General features: G+C 45.2%; 1 protein-coding gene across 1 annotated transcript in view; it reads right to left on the bottom strand.

Annotated features, from left to right (window-relative positions):
* The window catches only part of LOC147457070 (DNA/RNA helicase protein), an 84,677-nt gene extending 68,734 nt beyond the window's left edge, over nucleotides 1-15,943 (bottom strand). The window contains exons 1-2 of the mRNA XM_086512093.1: nucleotides 14,266-15,943; nucleotides 13,798-14,104 (exon numbers count right to left, since the gene is read on the bottom strand). Coding sequence (XP_086368219.1) covers nucleotides 13,798-14,104; nucleotides 14,266-15,852 — 1,894 coding nt within the window. The 5' untranslated portion in view covers nucleotides 15,853-15,943. The remainder of the gene's footprint in view (nucleotides 1-13,797; nucleotides 14,105-14,265) is intronic.
* Between the last annotated feature and the right edge of the window lie 562 nt (nucleotides 15,944-16,505).

Here is a 16,505-nt window from a genome sequence, read left to right as displayed (position 1 = left end):
GAGTGCAATGGACACAAACAAAGTGGTGAACATTGTGAATGAAGGTGCATGAGACTGAGAGATAGAGAAAGAAGAATACAACACCAAAATGTTGTCAAACCCTCCTCTGAAGGTCCCACTCTCTATGGCGAGAGCGGTCTACTTATGATTGCAAAACTCTACAATGCTTTGGACTTGCAAACGATGTCGACGACGACGAGACAGGCTGAAATCTGAAAATGCTTAGGGCTGAAATCTGCTGAATTCTGACTATGTCGGTGATGACGGCGACGACAACGATGCAAGGACGACGCACTGAAAACGCAGATGCTGAAATCTGTGTTTTCCGGGCTGAAACTGCAAACTTCGTTGGATCTGACCGTGCGGCGAGAATCTGTTGCGGGAAGGTGAGATCTGCAAGGTTTGGGACTTCTTCTGCGATGTCTGGCTGCTGAAAACTGAAAACGCTGGTGCAATGGATGATCTTGTCGTGATGAATATACAAAACGCTAGGAGGTAATGCTGATGCAAAAACACTAGGGCTGGTTTTGTCCTTGCGGTGGAAATCTGCTAACGCTAGGGCTGATCTGCTATCTGCTGGGGAATCTGCTAACGCAAGGGCTGATTTGTCTTCTTGTTGTCGCCGGGGATGATCTGCACTGCAAAAACGCAAGCGACTGAATTGCATGCAAAAATGTTGGGCTGTCTGTAGAAAAAACGCTAGGTCTTTGCTGATGGGGGTCTTGCTGAGAAGTTCTATGTTGAACGCGGAGTTCCTGCTGCCTCTTCTGCCAGAAAAGTTGGCGCTAGGTTTCTTTATGTACTTGGCTATCAAAATTGCCCTACCTAGTTCCCAACAAAAGTCACTTAAAAATAATAAGTGAAAAATGTCAAAAATAGGGAAAATAGGTCTATGCACTGTAAAAATGCTCCTGATGGGTTCTGATGGAAATCTGATGATCATGCTGTGTGCAACCAGAGGATATGCATCTAATCTAAGTGTCTGGACATGCACGGTCTGCGAACAGACTCACAAAAGTGCCAGATCGCTTCCTATTCTAGATTGACTGAACTGAATTGAACCCTTGTCATGAAGTAGCTTGTCCACGTACACATAGGGTTAGATGTGTCACGTGACATCGAGTCAGGCACTATATAAGAAAAGCTATGTAAGGTGCAGCGGAAGTGAATGTTTGAACTTTGCTCAAGATGAGTGCTCCGAACTGTGCTCAAGGTTCCTTTTGTTCTTATGGAAGGGAGAGCCTTCCGTTCTTAATGAGAGAGTGCAATGATCACAAACAAAGTGAATGGACACTGTGCGTGCAAGTGTATGAGACTGAGAGATAGAGAGAGAATACGACACCAGAGACGTTGTAAAACCCTCCTCCGAAGGCCCCACTCGCTATGGCGAGAGCGGTCTACTTATGATTGCACAAATCTCTACAATGCTTGGACTTGCCGACGATGACGACGATGAGGACGACGACAAGACGGCTGAAATCTGAAAACGCTAAGGGCTGAAATCTGCAAATCTTCTATCTGCTGATTTCTGACTCTATGTCGGTGACAATGTCGATGGTGACAATGCGACGACGACGCGCTGAAAACACAGATGCTGAAATCTGTGTTTTCCGGGCTGAAACTGTAAACCTTGCGGAAACTGACCGTGCGGCGAGGAATTGCTGCGGGAAGGTGAGATCTGCGAGGTTCGGAACTTTATCTGCGATGTCTCAAGGCTGAAAACTGAAAACGCTGAGGTTTCTTGATGTTCCGTCGCGGTGAATCTGGAAAACGCTGGGGCTGATCTGCAAATCAAAAACGCTAGGGCTGAAAATGGCTCTGTTGTCGCCGGATGGCCTGCAACTACAAAACGGTAGGTCTCTTGTTGAGTCTTCTGTCGCCAGGGATAAAAACGCTGACTGATCTGGTCCAAAAACGCTAGATTGATGCTGTGGAGCAAAAACGCTAGGCCTCTTGGGGGTTCTGCTGAGAAGTTGCCTTTTGAGCATGTGCTCCTGCTGCCTCTTCTGCCAATTAGTGCTAGTCTAAGTTTGCTTATATACAAACTTACTCAATTTGCCCTACCTACTTTCCAACAAAAGTCACTTAAAAATACTAAGCGAAAAATGTCAAAAATAGGGAAAATATGCTAAATGCACTGGAAAATTGCCCTGAAGGATTCTGATGGATTCTAATGGAAATGCTTATGATCATGTTGTGTGCAACCAGAGGATATGCATCTAATCTAAGTGTCTGGACATGCACGGTCTGCGAATAGACTCACAAAAGTGCCAGAACACTTCTAATCTAGACTGAGAGGGCTGATTGAACCCTTGTCGTGTTGTAGCTTGTCCACGGACACATAGGGTTGGATGTGTCACGTGACATCCCCTCCTTTTCAAAGTGAGATACTGGTACCGAACTGTATGGCATCGAGGGAGATTGCCAATAGCATCCGGAATCCTGGAAGGGACTCTTCACCGACCCACTCTGATGTGTGGGTCATGCTGTACTTGAACTTCATAAAGGGATGCAACGCTTGCTTCTTTGGGCCGCGCCGAAAGCGCACAAAGTCTTCTGTGGCTCCTTCAATGCTTCAACTTCGTCGAAAGCCATGCTTCTTTCTTCTTCAAGAATCTCCATGGCTGAAAATTCTTGAAACCATTTCCAACACATAAACATGAACATACCCATTCCATGTAAAGTGAGTGGAAAAAATCTTGTCTTCCTCAAAGACTGTGCATGCAATGTAGATGAACAAGGAGGCGGAGTGCCAAACCGTTCACCACACACACGCAAACAATAAGATTGAATCTCTCTTATGATCTAAAGCAAGCAACTATGGCAATTCACAATGAAAATGCCCATGCTTGCTGCTCATACTTTCATGTGCTCGTGCTACGAATGTGTCATTGTCACGTGACACATCCCAACCCTATGTGTCCGTGGACAAGCTACACCACAGCAGGGTTCAGTCAGTCTAGATTAGCAGTGATCTGGCACTTTTGTGAGTCTATTCGTAGACCGTGCATGCCCAGGCACTTAGCATAGATGCATATCCTCCGGTTGCACACAGCATGATCATCGGAATTCCCATCAAAATCCATTAGCATCAGTTAGGGGAATTTTCCGGTGCATTTAGCCTATTTTCCTATTTATTCATTATTTTCACTTATTATTTTTAAGTGACTTTCCAACAAAAGTAGGTAGGGCAATTTTGCTAAGTTAATATATAAGCAAACCCAAGTTAGCACTTTCTGGCAGAAGAGGCAGCAGGAGCTTCCCGCTCAACAGGCAACTTCTCAACAGTACCCCCCCCTCAGCACCCCCAGCGTTTTTGGACCTCCATCATCACGGGCAAGTTCCCATCCTTGGCGTTTCCACAACAGGCCATCGCCATCACCCTTAGCATCATAGCAACAACAGATTCTCATGATCGCCATCAGAATTTCCAAATTTGCGGGCGTTTTTCCCCAGATCAGCATTGGCGTTTTTGCAAGCATCATAGCGTTTTTGGTTTGCTGTCCCAGATCAGCACCAGCGTTTTGCTAAGCACAGGAACCATCAGCGTTTTTGTTTTCAGCCTTAAGCCGCAGCAGAACCTCAGCCTGTCCAGCATTTTTCAGCATGGGTAAAAATGCAGATCTCAGCCCTTTACAAAAGCAGTTTTCAGCCATGACTTAGTAGCAGATCAGCCCCAATCAGGTTGCAGATTGTTCCCCAAGTTTAGCCCAACAATACGCAGCTAAAACAGTCATTTTCAGCCACCGAAACAGTCCCCGAATTCAGCGATTAGAAGCCTACAGATTTCAGCCATCGAGTCGTCGTCGTCATCAGCATAGTCCCATTGCATCAGTCCATTGCATACGCATTGTACACCTTTGTGCAATCAAAGTAGACCACTCTCGCCGATGAGAGTGGGGCCTTCGGAGGAGGGTTTTACAACCTCTCGGTGTCGTATCTCTTCTCTCTCCTTCTCTCAGTCTCATTCACTTGCACGCACAATCCACTCACTTTGTTCGTGACCACAGCACTCTACAGACGGAAAGCTCTCTCTTTCCCTAAGAACTAAAAGGAACCTTGAGCAATAAAGATCACTAATCTTGAGAAAATACAACATTCATTCCGCTGCACCTAACATTGGTATCAGAGCTTTGGAAGTGTTTTGCATTACTCAAGGAAAGAACCACAAGAATTTTTTTGGCTTGTTGCGATCGCACGAACCCGAGTTTACTTGGGCGTGGCAATTCCTAATCGTGTTTTGTTGAAGAGTGACAGGAATCCCAAGAAAGAAGGGCTTGTCGAGCCTCCCCTTGTGTCTCTTTTCACTCATTGAGAGAGGACCGTGCACTTAGCGGCTGGCCAATCGACGTGAGGTGGGAAAAAGCAACCTTGGTGTGAGCGCAAAGCCGCCAAGGGGTGCGCCCGCAGAAAAGGGTAGAACTCGGGTGAAGAGAAGATCCTTCTCCAACGCCATTTGCAAACAAAAGAAAACCTCAAGAACCCAAGCCCTCAAGACTCAAGAACCCAAGATTCTCACGAATCAAGGACCTCAAGAACCAAGACCCTCAAGAACCCAAGTTCCTCGTGAACTTAAGAACCCAAGACCCCCAAGAACCCACAAGAACCCACGACTTCAGAATGATCATCACTCGAAGCGGAATGGATACTTCGCTTGGAGGTGATGAGCATGAGAGAGGCGAAGAAGAATCTTCCCCACCAGGAGGTTTTTCCGACCCTTCCCCATCTACGACAAAGATTGCACTAACTCCTACGGAGGAGTTAAAGCAGATGTTTATGGAAAGAATGGCAGAAATGAAACGCAGACACGCAGAAGAAAAAGCAGAAAGAGAAGCCGAAAGAAAGGCAAGCCAAGAACGGCACGACCGACACATGCAAGAGTTCTTGCGACTCTTGTATCCCGTGCGGACGCAGATGCAAGAGATTCAGGAGACGGAGACTCTCTCAGTCTCTTCTTCTCCACTGCATGACACACAGGATTTGCATGATTGTGTGAAGCATGATGATGATTTGATTGACAATGACTTACATGATGATTCGAAGCACAATGATAAGCATGATGATTTGGATGCCAATGATTTGCATAATGATTTGGATGACAATGACAAGCATGATGATTTGCATGATCAAGATGTGATTTCTCACAAGCATGATGAATTGCATGAAGATGATGTGATTGTTCACAAGGATGATGTGTTAGTGGATGCTTTTCCTAGCGAAGCTAACCTCGTTGTAGATTCAATCAATCACCAAGAATCGATCTTGGCTTTCAAGTCGAGGTCCACAGATCCCCCACAAGAAGATTCGATAGATCCCGAAGAAGCGATCTTGGCTCTCGAGCCTTGGTCCAAGGAACCCTAACAGGAAGTATTATGTGTTCGCATGATTGATACGCACGCATTGTTCGAGTGTTTCATTCGTGAAGTTTTCTTGTATTTTAGTCAGCATCGTTATGTGATCCCTTTTCCTAGGCATGACATATTGTATGTTGAGCACGTTTCTCTCATGGATGAGCACGAATGTATGCGGATTTTTCGTGAAAAGCTGAAAAGTTTGTATGTAAGGAAGTCGCATTCCATGTCTCTTCCTTGGCATGACACAGTTTCCGAACGAGCACATGATAGTATGAGCACCAAGCATGGGCATTTCCATTGTGGTATGCCACAATTGATTGATTTTGATCAAACAGAAAAGATTCGATCGCATTGTTTGCATGTGTTTGATGAACGGGTTGTCACTCCGTCTCTATGTTCATCTACATTGCATACACAGTCTTTAGAAAGACCAGTTTTTTTCCTTCACTTTACATGGAATGGGTATGTTCATGGTTTTGTGTTGGAGATTGTTTCAAGAATTTTCAGCCATGGAGATACTTGAAGGCGAAAGAAGCAGGTCTCTAGACGAAGTTGAAGCATCGAAGGAGCCACAGAAGACTTTGTCTCGCTTTCAGCGCGGCCCAAAGAAGCAAGCGTTGCAGACCTTTACGAAGTTCAAGTACCACTCGACCCACACAACAGAGTGGGCCGGCGAAGAGTCTCTTCCAGGATTCCGGATGCTGTTGGCGATCTCCCTGGACGCCATACAATTCGGTACCAGTACCTCACTTTGAAAAGGAGGGGATGTCACGTGACACATCCCAACCCTATGTGTCCGTGGACAAGCTACACCACAGCAGGGTTCAATCAGTCTAGATTAGCAATGATCTAGCACTTTTGTGAGTCTATTCGTAGACCGTGCATGCCCAGTCACTTAGCATAGATGCATATCCTCCAGTTGCACACAGCATGATCATCGGAATTCCCATCAGAATCCATTAGCATCAGTTAGGGGAATTTTCCAGTGCATTTAGCCTATTTTCCTATTTATTGGTTATTTTCACTTATTATTTTTTAAGTGACTTTCCAACAAAAGTAGGTAGGGCAATTTTGCTAAGTTAATATATAAGCAAACCCAAGTTAGCACTTTCTTGCAGAAGAGGCAGCAGGAGCTTCCTGCTCAACATGCAACTTCTCAACAGTAACCCCCCCCCCTCAGCACCCCTAGCGTTTTTGGACCTCCATCATCGCGGGCAAGTTCCCATCCTTGGCGTTTCCACAGCAGGCCATCGCCATCACCCTCAGCATCATAGCGACAGCAGATTCTCATGATCGCCATTAGAATTTCCAGATTTGCGGGCGTTTTTCCACAGATCAGCATTGGCGTTTTTGCAAGCATCATAGCGTTTTTGGTTTGCTGTCCCAGATCAGCACCAGCGTTTTGCTAAGCAACAGGAACCATCAGCGTTTTTGTTTTCAGCCTTAAGCCGCAGCAGAACCTCAGCCTATCCAACGTTTTTCAGCATGGGTAAAAACGCAGATCTCAGCCCTTTACAAAAGCAGTTTTCAGCCATGACTCAGTAGCAGATCAGCCCCAATCAGGTTGCAGATTGTTCCCCAAGTTTAGCCCAACAATACACAGCTAAAACAGTCATTTTCAGCCACCGAAACAGTCCCCGAATTCAGCGATTAGAAGCCTACAGAGTTCAGCCATCGAGTCGTCGTCGTCATCACCGTCGTCGTCATCGGCATAGTCCCATTGCATCAGTCCATTGCATACGCATTGTACACCTTTGTGCAATCAAAGTAGACCACTCTCGCCGACGAGAGTGGAGCCTTCGGAGGAGGGTTTTACAACCTCTCGGTGTCGTATCTCTTCTCTCTCCTTCTCTCAGTCTCATTCACTTGCACGCACAAATAAAGACACTGACTAAAATACAGGAAATGATCACGAATGAAACACTCGTACAATGCGTGTTGACAAATCGTGCGAACACATAGTACTTCCTGTGAGGGTTCTTTGGATCTAGGCTCGAGAGCCAAGTTCTTCCTGAAGGGGTTCTTTGGACCTAGGCTCGAGAGCCAAGATCGATCTTTCATGATTGATCGAATCTGCAACGAGGTTAGCTTCGCTAGAAAAAGTATCCACTAACACATCATCTTTCTTGTGAACAATCACATCTTCTTCATGCAACTCATCATTCTTGTGAGAAATCACATCTTGATCATGCAAATCATCATGCTCATCAGTATCATCTAAATCATCATGCTTATCATTGTCATGCAAATCATCATGCTTATCATCATGCAAATCATGTGTGTCATGCTTTGGAGAAGAAGAGACTGAGAGAGTCCCCTTTTCCCGAATCTCTTGCATCTGTGCCTACACTTGAGAAAGAGTCACAACAACTCTTGCTCACGCTCTCTTTCTGCGTGTCTACGATCCATTTCTGCTTTTCTTTCTTTGCATTCGCGATCAAATTCTGTCCTTCTTTCTGCATTTCGTGCTTCGCGTTCTAACTTACTGTCCATAAACATCTGCTCCAACTCCTCCATAGGAGTTAGTGCAATCCTTGACGTAGATGGGGAAGGGGGGGGGGGAAGGGGGGTCGGAAAAACCTCCTGGTGGGAAAAATTCTTCTTCACCTCTCTCATGCTCATCACCTCCAAGCGAAGTATCCATTCCGCTTCGAGTGATGACCATCCACTGAAGTTGTGGGTTCTTGTGGTCTTGGGTTCTTAAGTTCACAAGGAACTTGGGTTCTTGGGGGTCTTGGTTCTTGGGTTCTTGAGGGTCTTGAGTTCTTGAGGTTCTCGAGGTTCTTGAGGTGCTTCCTTCGCTTGCAATCTGTGTTAGAGAAGGATCTTCTCTTCACCCAAGTTCTGCTCTTTTCCGCGGGCGCACCCCTTGGCGGCCTTGCGCTCACAACAAGGTTGCTTTTTCACCTCACGTCGATTGGTCGGCCGCTAAGTGCACGGTCCGCTCTCAATGAGTGAAAAGAGGCACAAGGGGAGGCTGGACAAGCTCTTCTTTCCTGGGATTCCTGTCACTCTTCAAAAACACGATTAGGAATCGACACGCCCAAGCGAACTTGAGTTCATGCGACCGCAACAAGCAAAAAAATTCTTGTGATTCTTGTGGTTCTTTCCTTGAGTGATACAGAACACTGCCAAAGCTCTGATACCAATGTTATGTGCAGCGGAAGTGAACGTTTGAACTTTGCTCAAGATGAGTGCTTCGAACTGTGCTCAAGGTTCCTTTTGTTCTTATGGAAGGGAGAGCCTTCCGTTCTTAATGAGAGTGCAATGATCACAAACAAAGTGAATGGACACTGTCCGTGCAAGTGTATGAGACTGAGAGATAGAGAGAGAATACGATACCAGAGACGTAAAACCCTCCTCCGAAGGCCCCACTCTCTATGGCGAGAGCGGTCTACTTATGATTGCACAAATCTCTACACTGCTTGGACTTGCCGATGATGTTGACGACGATGAGGACGATGACGAGACAGCTGAAATCTGAAAACGCTAAGGGCTGAAATCTGCAAATCTTCTATCAGCTGATTTCTGACTCTATGTCGGTGACGATGTCGATGGCAACGATGCGATGACGACGCGCTGAAAATGCAGATGCTGAAATCTGTGTTTTCCGGGCTGAAACTGTAAACCTTACGGAAACTGACCGTGCGGCGAGGAGCTACTGCGGGAAGATGAGATCTGCGAGGTTCGGAACTTTATCTGCGATGTCTCAAGGCTGAAAACTGAAAACGCTGAGGTTTCTTGATGTTCCGTCGCGGTGAATCTGCAAAACGCAGGGGCTGATCTGCAAATCAAAAACGCTAGGGCTGAAAATGGCTTTGTTGTCGCCGGATGGCCTGCAACTGCAAAACGATAGGTCTCTTGTTGAGTCTTCTGTCGTCAGGGATCTGCAAAAGCAAAAACGCTGGCTGATCTGGTCCAAAAACGCTAGGTTGATGCTGTGGAGTAAAAACGCTAGGCCTCTTGGGGGTTCTGCTGAGAAGTTGCATGTTGAGCGTGTGCTCCTGCTGCCTCTTCTGCCAATTAGTGCTAGTTTAGGTTTGCTTATATACAAACTTACTCAATTTACCATACCTACTTTCCAACAGAAGTCACTTAAAAATAATAAGTGAAAAATGTCAAAAATAGGGAAAATAGGCTAAATGCACTGGAAAATTCCCCTGAAGGATTCTGATGGATTCTGATGGGAATACTTATGATCATGTTGTGTGCAACCAGAGGATATGCATCTAATCTAAGTGTCTGGAAATGCACGGTCTGCGAACAGACTCACAAAAGTGCCAGAACACTTCTAATCTAGACTGAGGGGATTGACTGAACCCTTGTCGTGCTTTAGCTTGTCCGCGGACACTGTCCACGGACACATAGGGTTGGATGTGTCATGTGACAAGCTAGCGCTAGCTAATCCAGGCAAAAGAGGCAGCAAGAACAAGAGTTCAACAGGCACCTTCCCAGCAAGACCTTCCCCGGTGGTGAACCTAGCGTTTTGAGCCTATAGACAGCCTAGCGGTTTTGCATCAATCCAACCCCTGGCATTTTTGCATTGCAGATCAGCCCCGGCAACAGCAAGACACAGCAGATCCGTAGCGTTTTCGCATCAGCACAAAATCAGCCCTAGCGTTTTTGGATCAGCAGCCCACTCAACGTTTTGCAGATCCTTCGCGACAAAACACCCAAAAGCATCAGCATTTTCAGTTTTCAGCATCAAGACACCGCAGTAGAAGTCCCGAACCTCGCAGATCTCACCTTCCACAGCAGATCCTCGCCGCACGGTTAGATTAACGAGCGTTTGCAGATTCAGCCCGGAAAACGCAGATTTCAGCATCTCCGTTTTCAGCGCATCGTCGTTGCATTGTCATCACCGACATAAAGTCAGAATTCAGCAAATAAAAATTTGCAGATTTCAGCCCTTGGCGTTTTCAGTTTTCAGCCCGTCTTTGTCGTCGTCCTCATCGTCGTCGACATCATCGGCAAGTCCAAAGCATTGTAGAGATTTGTGCAATCAATAGTAGACCGCTCTCGCCATAGAGAGTGGGGCCTTTGGAGGAGGGTTTGACAACATTCTAGTGTCATATTCTTCTCTCTATATCTCTCAGTCTCAACACCTTCATTCACAGTGTTCTCCACTTTGTTTGTGATCATTTGCACTCTCTCACTAAAAGGAACGGAAGGCTCTCCCTTCCGTAAGTAAAAGGAACCCTTGAGCACAGTTCGGAGCACTCATCTTGAGCACAGTTCAACATTCACTTCCGCTGCACCTTACAAAAGGACATTTCCGAAGAAGAACCTGAGATCATTGATGAAGCAGAAGTCATGGAACTGCAGTAGATTTTGCTGCATCGGTTTCGCCATGGATCAAAGAAACAAGCACGACATTACCTTTTGAAGTTCATAGATCGAGGAACCTACGAGGTAGTGTGGGTTGATGAAGCTTTTTTCACAAATTACCCTAAGTTGTTGGCGGACTATAAAGAAGCTATGCAGCTCGATACCAGTACCTCATCTTGAAAAGGGGGAGATGTCACGTGCACATCTAACCCTATGTGCATGTGGACAAGCTCTACCTACTGCTAGCGTTTAGGTAGCCTAGGGAGTGTTTTGGCACCTTTGTGAGCTTGGGCCCTGTACGCAAGATGGCATGTCCAAGCACTTAGAGTAGCTGCATACCCTCGATTGCACAACCCATGATCACTAGCGTCATTACCCAGTACCCAGCATGAGCATTTTTTACCGCATGAACCTATTTTCCCAAACTTCATATGAACCACCTCTTATAGTCACTTTATTATTAAAGTCACTTATGGCATTCCAAATCGTGGGAATTCACCCAAACTGCTTGACCCAAGAGTTTGCACCTATATCTAAAGCCATGGGGCGCTTGGAGAAGGCAAAAGACAGAGAGCAGACACAGGAGCACAGTGGCCAAGCAGTGTTCGCACTTCCCAAGCTCTCTAGCATTTTCTCAGCAGGAGCACTAGCGTTTTTGGACATCAGCATTTTCAGTCAGCAACGTTTTTGCTCACCATCGGCATACCGCCGATCAGATCAGCCTTGCATCGCCGCGGTCAATCTTCCCATTGCGACGACGAGGTCAGCGTTTTTCAGTTTTCAGCCATCATCGGCGTCACCGGCGACAGATCAGCCCATTAGCTTTGCCGCATGATCCAAATTCCATCAGCATCCCTAGCGTTTTCAGTTTTAAGCAGAGCCTCGACCTCATCACCGCCGCCGTCGTCATCATCGTTGTCAAGCACCACAACAGTTAGAACCATTGTACCAAACTTGTGCAATCTAAAGCAAATACCTCTCTAGCAATAGAGAGGGCCCTTGGAGGGGGGTTTGGGACCCCATCTGGTGTCGTCTCTCTCTCTCTCTCTCTCTCTCTCTCTCTCTCTCTCTCTCTCTCTCTCTCTCTCTCTCTAGCACTATTCTCTCACAATTTCCACTCTCTTGTTTTGGTCATTGCACTTTCTCTCTCATTAAGTAAGGAAGGCTCTCCCTTCCTCTCAGTAAAAGGAACCTTGAGCACTCATTGATCACTCATCCTCAGCTTACACCATCATTCTCTTCCGCTGCACATTACATCCCTCTTCAAGTACCTAGTCTCTAAAGTATTTGGCACCTTCAGTCGGAAGGATACATCGTTTATCTTTACTTGAATTGAAAGGGCCCATCATATCGCATAGAAAGCTTTGGGAACAGCCTCTCCTTACCCTTCCCCTTTTGCAGATGTGCTTTCTCAAACCGAACGAGCACCCAATCATTCTACTTCAACTACAAGTCACATTGATGCTTGTCTATTGCCTTCTTATACTGTGCTTAAGACTTCTCCAACGCCTCCTTGACCTTAGCAAAAGCAGACTCCAAATCCTGTGTATATTGATCTGCTTCAACAAAAATTTCCTTGGTGCATAGAATTGTTGGACCCTTTCTGACAGCCTCAACAATCTCAACAGCTCCTTCCCCATAGACATGTGAGCAGTGTTGTTGTTGTAAGCAAACTTCACCGATGGCAAATACTTCTCCATTGAGTCTTGTTGTTCGAAATATAGGACTTCAATAAATCCAAAACCGTTGAGTTGGCTATTTCCGACTACCCATCAGTTTATGCATGAATCGACGAAGGGAATTTACACTTTGTGCCTATATTCTCCCACACTACTCTCCAAAACAAGCTCGTGAAACTGAGGCCTCTATCAAACACGATAGATTTAGGCATGCCATGTAATTTGAACATATACAAGATGAACGGTTTAGCCAAGTGATCCGCCTTCATTGCCTTCTTTACTCGTATGAGTCTTTGAACCCATCTGCATTTGACGATTGATAAATTGATTGGCGTTTTAAAAAACTATGGATAAGACATGAGCCTGCTTGATGAATCTGTCGATAATGATCCAAATACCAATGACCATCATGCCCTCCCCAAGTCCTTGGAAGATCAAAGATAAAAATCCATTGCTATTTGCCTAGATATCAGAGTGTGCAATCCCCTCACAGTTGGGCGTTTTGTCTAGATTGTAAACTCAAGTTTATTTACCACGCCATCAATGCCCCATTGTGGTCGTCTGCTCAATGCTAATATGGCTACGTTTCTTGCAAATTTGTGATTGATGTAATGGTCTCAAAATACAGATCAAGTGTATGAAAAAACCTTACAAAAGCCGATCATCTTTAAATTATTATTTTTACCCCCATCCCCTGGATGGCCTTTTGCCCCATCCCTCGTTTCTATCGCTAATAGTGGTTTGGGGCCGAGGGGGGGGGGGGGGAGGGGGGGGGGGGGGGGGCGGGGGGAAGAGAGAGAGAGAGAGAGAGAGAGAGAGAGAGAGAGAGAAGAGATGAAATGATATATTAACGTCTACAAAAGGCCAAAATGACCTATGAGACCAACAAGTTACAAACTGGTGAATCTAACACAAAGTATGTGCGCTGAAAGAAAGACTAATGTGTGTGTGTGTGTGTGTGTGTGTGTGTGTGTGTGTGTGTGTGTGTGTGTGTGTGTGTGAGAGAGAGAGAGAGAGAGAGAGAGAGAGAGAGAGAGTACTATTTATTCATCACTGTGTGCCCACAGATGATGACTATCAGAATGTTAATTTGTACTATTTATCATATTAACAGGGCCGGCTTAGTATGTGGCTCATGCTTTTCAATGGCAATGAAGCCTTGATCATGCTTCTTTATTTATCTTATCATAATAGCAAGCAAGCACACTTCTCGATGAGAAGTTAACAGCCAATGCATATTGTGCACAAACTTGACAATTTAAGAAGACAACTATGCTCCATGATTTTTAATCCTCCTAACATGTAGCTTCAAGGCAGTCAGCAGTGTAGCAGTGTAGCATTGTACATGTTTCGCTTTTGGCAATATACATGATCTTTTCCCCAAATTGCCAGAATAATAGCTGCCATTGTAGAGGTGGAGGCAGAATATTCCTTACCTTTCATATCAGAGAAGGTATCTAGGAAACCTTCTTTCAGAGGACAAAGACTAGAATGATCACATATCTGGCGTAGGCGTAAAATGATTTGTAAGATAGTACTGTAATTTTGAAGAACTGTTCCAGATGCAACATATTGACCAACCAATCGCTTGCCTTCCAGCTCCACTCTATCATAAATCTGTCGATCTTCCTCATTAAGGTCTACAGTATGGATGTTTACAGTTTTTTGCGGCAACTCTACTATCCTTTTATCATCAACCTTCATGTCTTTGGTTCTTCGAAGTGCAATTGTCATCAACAAAGCCTAGATATAAAAAAATTAGAACCAACGAAACTAAGTATTGCATTTTAAAGACCAAAAGCCTTCAGCAAGTGACTCCACTCAAGTTTACAAATTGCATGGAAACATTTGGCTTGATTAAACATATATATATGTCAGAGAAAGCTCAGCAATGCAATTCTCACCTGCAGTCGAATAAACCCAGATGCATCTCCACTCAACAATGGGCGCTGGATTGTTCGGTTCCAAAACGACTTGTCATCCAAAGGCTGGAGCTTCAGAAACATCATGAGGCTGCAGAGATCTTTGGCCCCATTCTGTATTGGAGTTCCAGTGACTGCCCATCTTCTTTCTGCTTTCAAGGAAAATGCTGCCTGAGACATCCCAGCATTTGGATTTTTTATAATGTGAGCCTCATCAAGAATAACGCGAAGCCACCTTACTTTTTGTAGAGGAGACCTTAAATCATTCCCTTCAGCTGCCAGAATGTTATAGGTTGTTAGGACAATATCATGCCTACTTAAGACATTAGCCTTCCTGGTTCGGTCGGCCCCATGATAAAGGTAGACCTTAAGACTCCCCGGTAGCGTATGTTCCTCGAGTTGGCCTATCCAAATGGACATCACTGACAAAGGGCAAACAACCAAAGTTGCTTGAGAGACGCTTTTGTCATCGATATGAGATTCTAGGCTATCAAGCTTTTGCTTCTTAAGAGGCCTGGATGAAGTGGGCTCTTCAACTTGTGTTTCACCCACCAAAGAATGAGACATTGCCAGCTTGTTTGTTGCAATGAGAGAGACAAGCGTCAGGGTCTTGCCCAAACCCATCTCATCAGCAAGGATACCTCCTCTAAAAGGATCTGGTTTTTGATCCGTCATGAAGTTTGTAAGACTGTTCACATAAAACTTCCTTGCACTCCCCTTTCTTTCAGCCTGTTCTTGCCAAAAAGGGGGCAAGTCATTTGAGTTCTCCCTCTCAGCAAGCCACGCCAAAGCCTCCTTCTGATGAGAATACAGAGGGGTTGTTATAAGAGGTGCAGGCTCCATAGCAGCAGAAACCTTCTTCTGGTTCAAGATTAGAGTGTCAAAAATTTCATCAATACTTTTTCCTGCCTCTTCCTGTGTGCTTTTCATGTTCTCAGGGACAGTCATAGCAGTAAGCTGCACAAAATTAGGGTCATTTGGGGTGGTAACAGCAAGCCCACTTCGTACAAGTCTGTTGAGCACTGTAGGCATGGCAGTGTCTTTGCTGAAGACAAAGACTTGGCAAGGCATGCGATACGTATTCTTGCTACCACGGGGAATAATGCCCTCAATGACAGCCAACCCATTATCGACCAGGGGAGCAAGGTGACATGCTTTGTATCTCTCAATATGCCCTACTTGCTCTCCATACATGTTATCAACACGAATAGCATTCCGGTCGTACACATTGTGGGGTTCTCTTACCAATCTGACCATCTCCCTGTTGTTCACAGTGCCATGATAATACTGCAAGCCTACAACGTTCACTTCAGTGAACCCAACAAGGTATTTTTCTTCTTCATCATCTGGTTCCTGCTCATCATCACCACCATCAGCTTGAGAGGCCCTGACAAGGGTTGCAAACTTGTGAGAAAGAGGTGGCATAGCAGAGGCTTCTGCAAAACCAGAGGCGAGGGTTTCCATGTAAGCACGTGGGTTTGGTTGTGAAGACAATCCATCCGTTGCTGCTGCTACGAGCATGGCAGTTGCAGCTCTTATCTGTTCTTGCGAAAAACCTGAAGAATCCATGATGCTGCCTTCACCTGCTGCGTTCCTTTTGCCTATTCGCCCTTCCGCCACGTCGCAAGGTTCTGCATTCAAAACCAGGCGCTGGAGTTTTTCAAATGATTTCAGCTTGTCCACATCAAGAGATTAATGTTAATATTGTGTTATATTATTTTTCAACTAGAGTGCTTCGTTAGCTGCATTGACATGATTTGAGGACCATTTGGTTTAAGAACATGAAAGAAGAACATAAATGAATTGAGAACGGAATTATACATATCAATGAAACTGTTTGATGTTTATAATGCAAGTATCGTATTGATGTATTGACGTAGAATGAGTCAAAGAGTTAATACAATTTAAAAGCCAAGGACAAATTTAAACATGTTGTTCTCTAATCTATTTAGCTTGTTATCAATGTGACATGAATAAGGCTAACGAGGCAGTCTAGTTATAGTGCAAGGTCATGTATAGAGAAGTCTTCGATTCGCATTGGTTAAAAGAACCCATCCATATTGGGCATATCCAACAATCAACGTGCTCAAGAGACATCCTAGAAATGACGTCCATCAAGAACTTACGTGCTTTTGGTGAGGGCAACACATTCTGCATACATATCAAGCAACCCCTGACTACCAATCCCATCATGAAGATTCAACAAGAGTATACATGCGCAA

This window comes from Adiantum capillus-veneris, chromosome 5 (assembly GCF_014529385.1).
Source record: "Adiantum capillus-veneris isolate H3 chromosome 5, ASM1452938v2, whole genome shotgun sequence".
NCBI lineage: Eukaryota > Viridiplantae > Streptophyta > Polypodiopsida > Polypodiales > Pteridaceae > Adiantum > Adiantum capillus-veneris.
The sequence above is the reverse complement of the archived record's forward strand: the minus strand, read 5'-3'. Positions and strand labels throughout refer to the sequence as shown.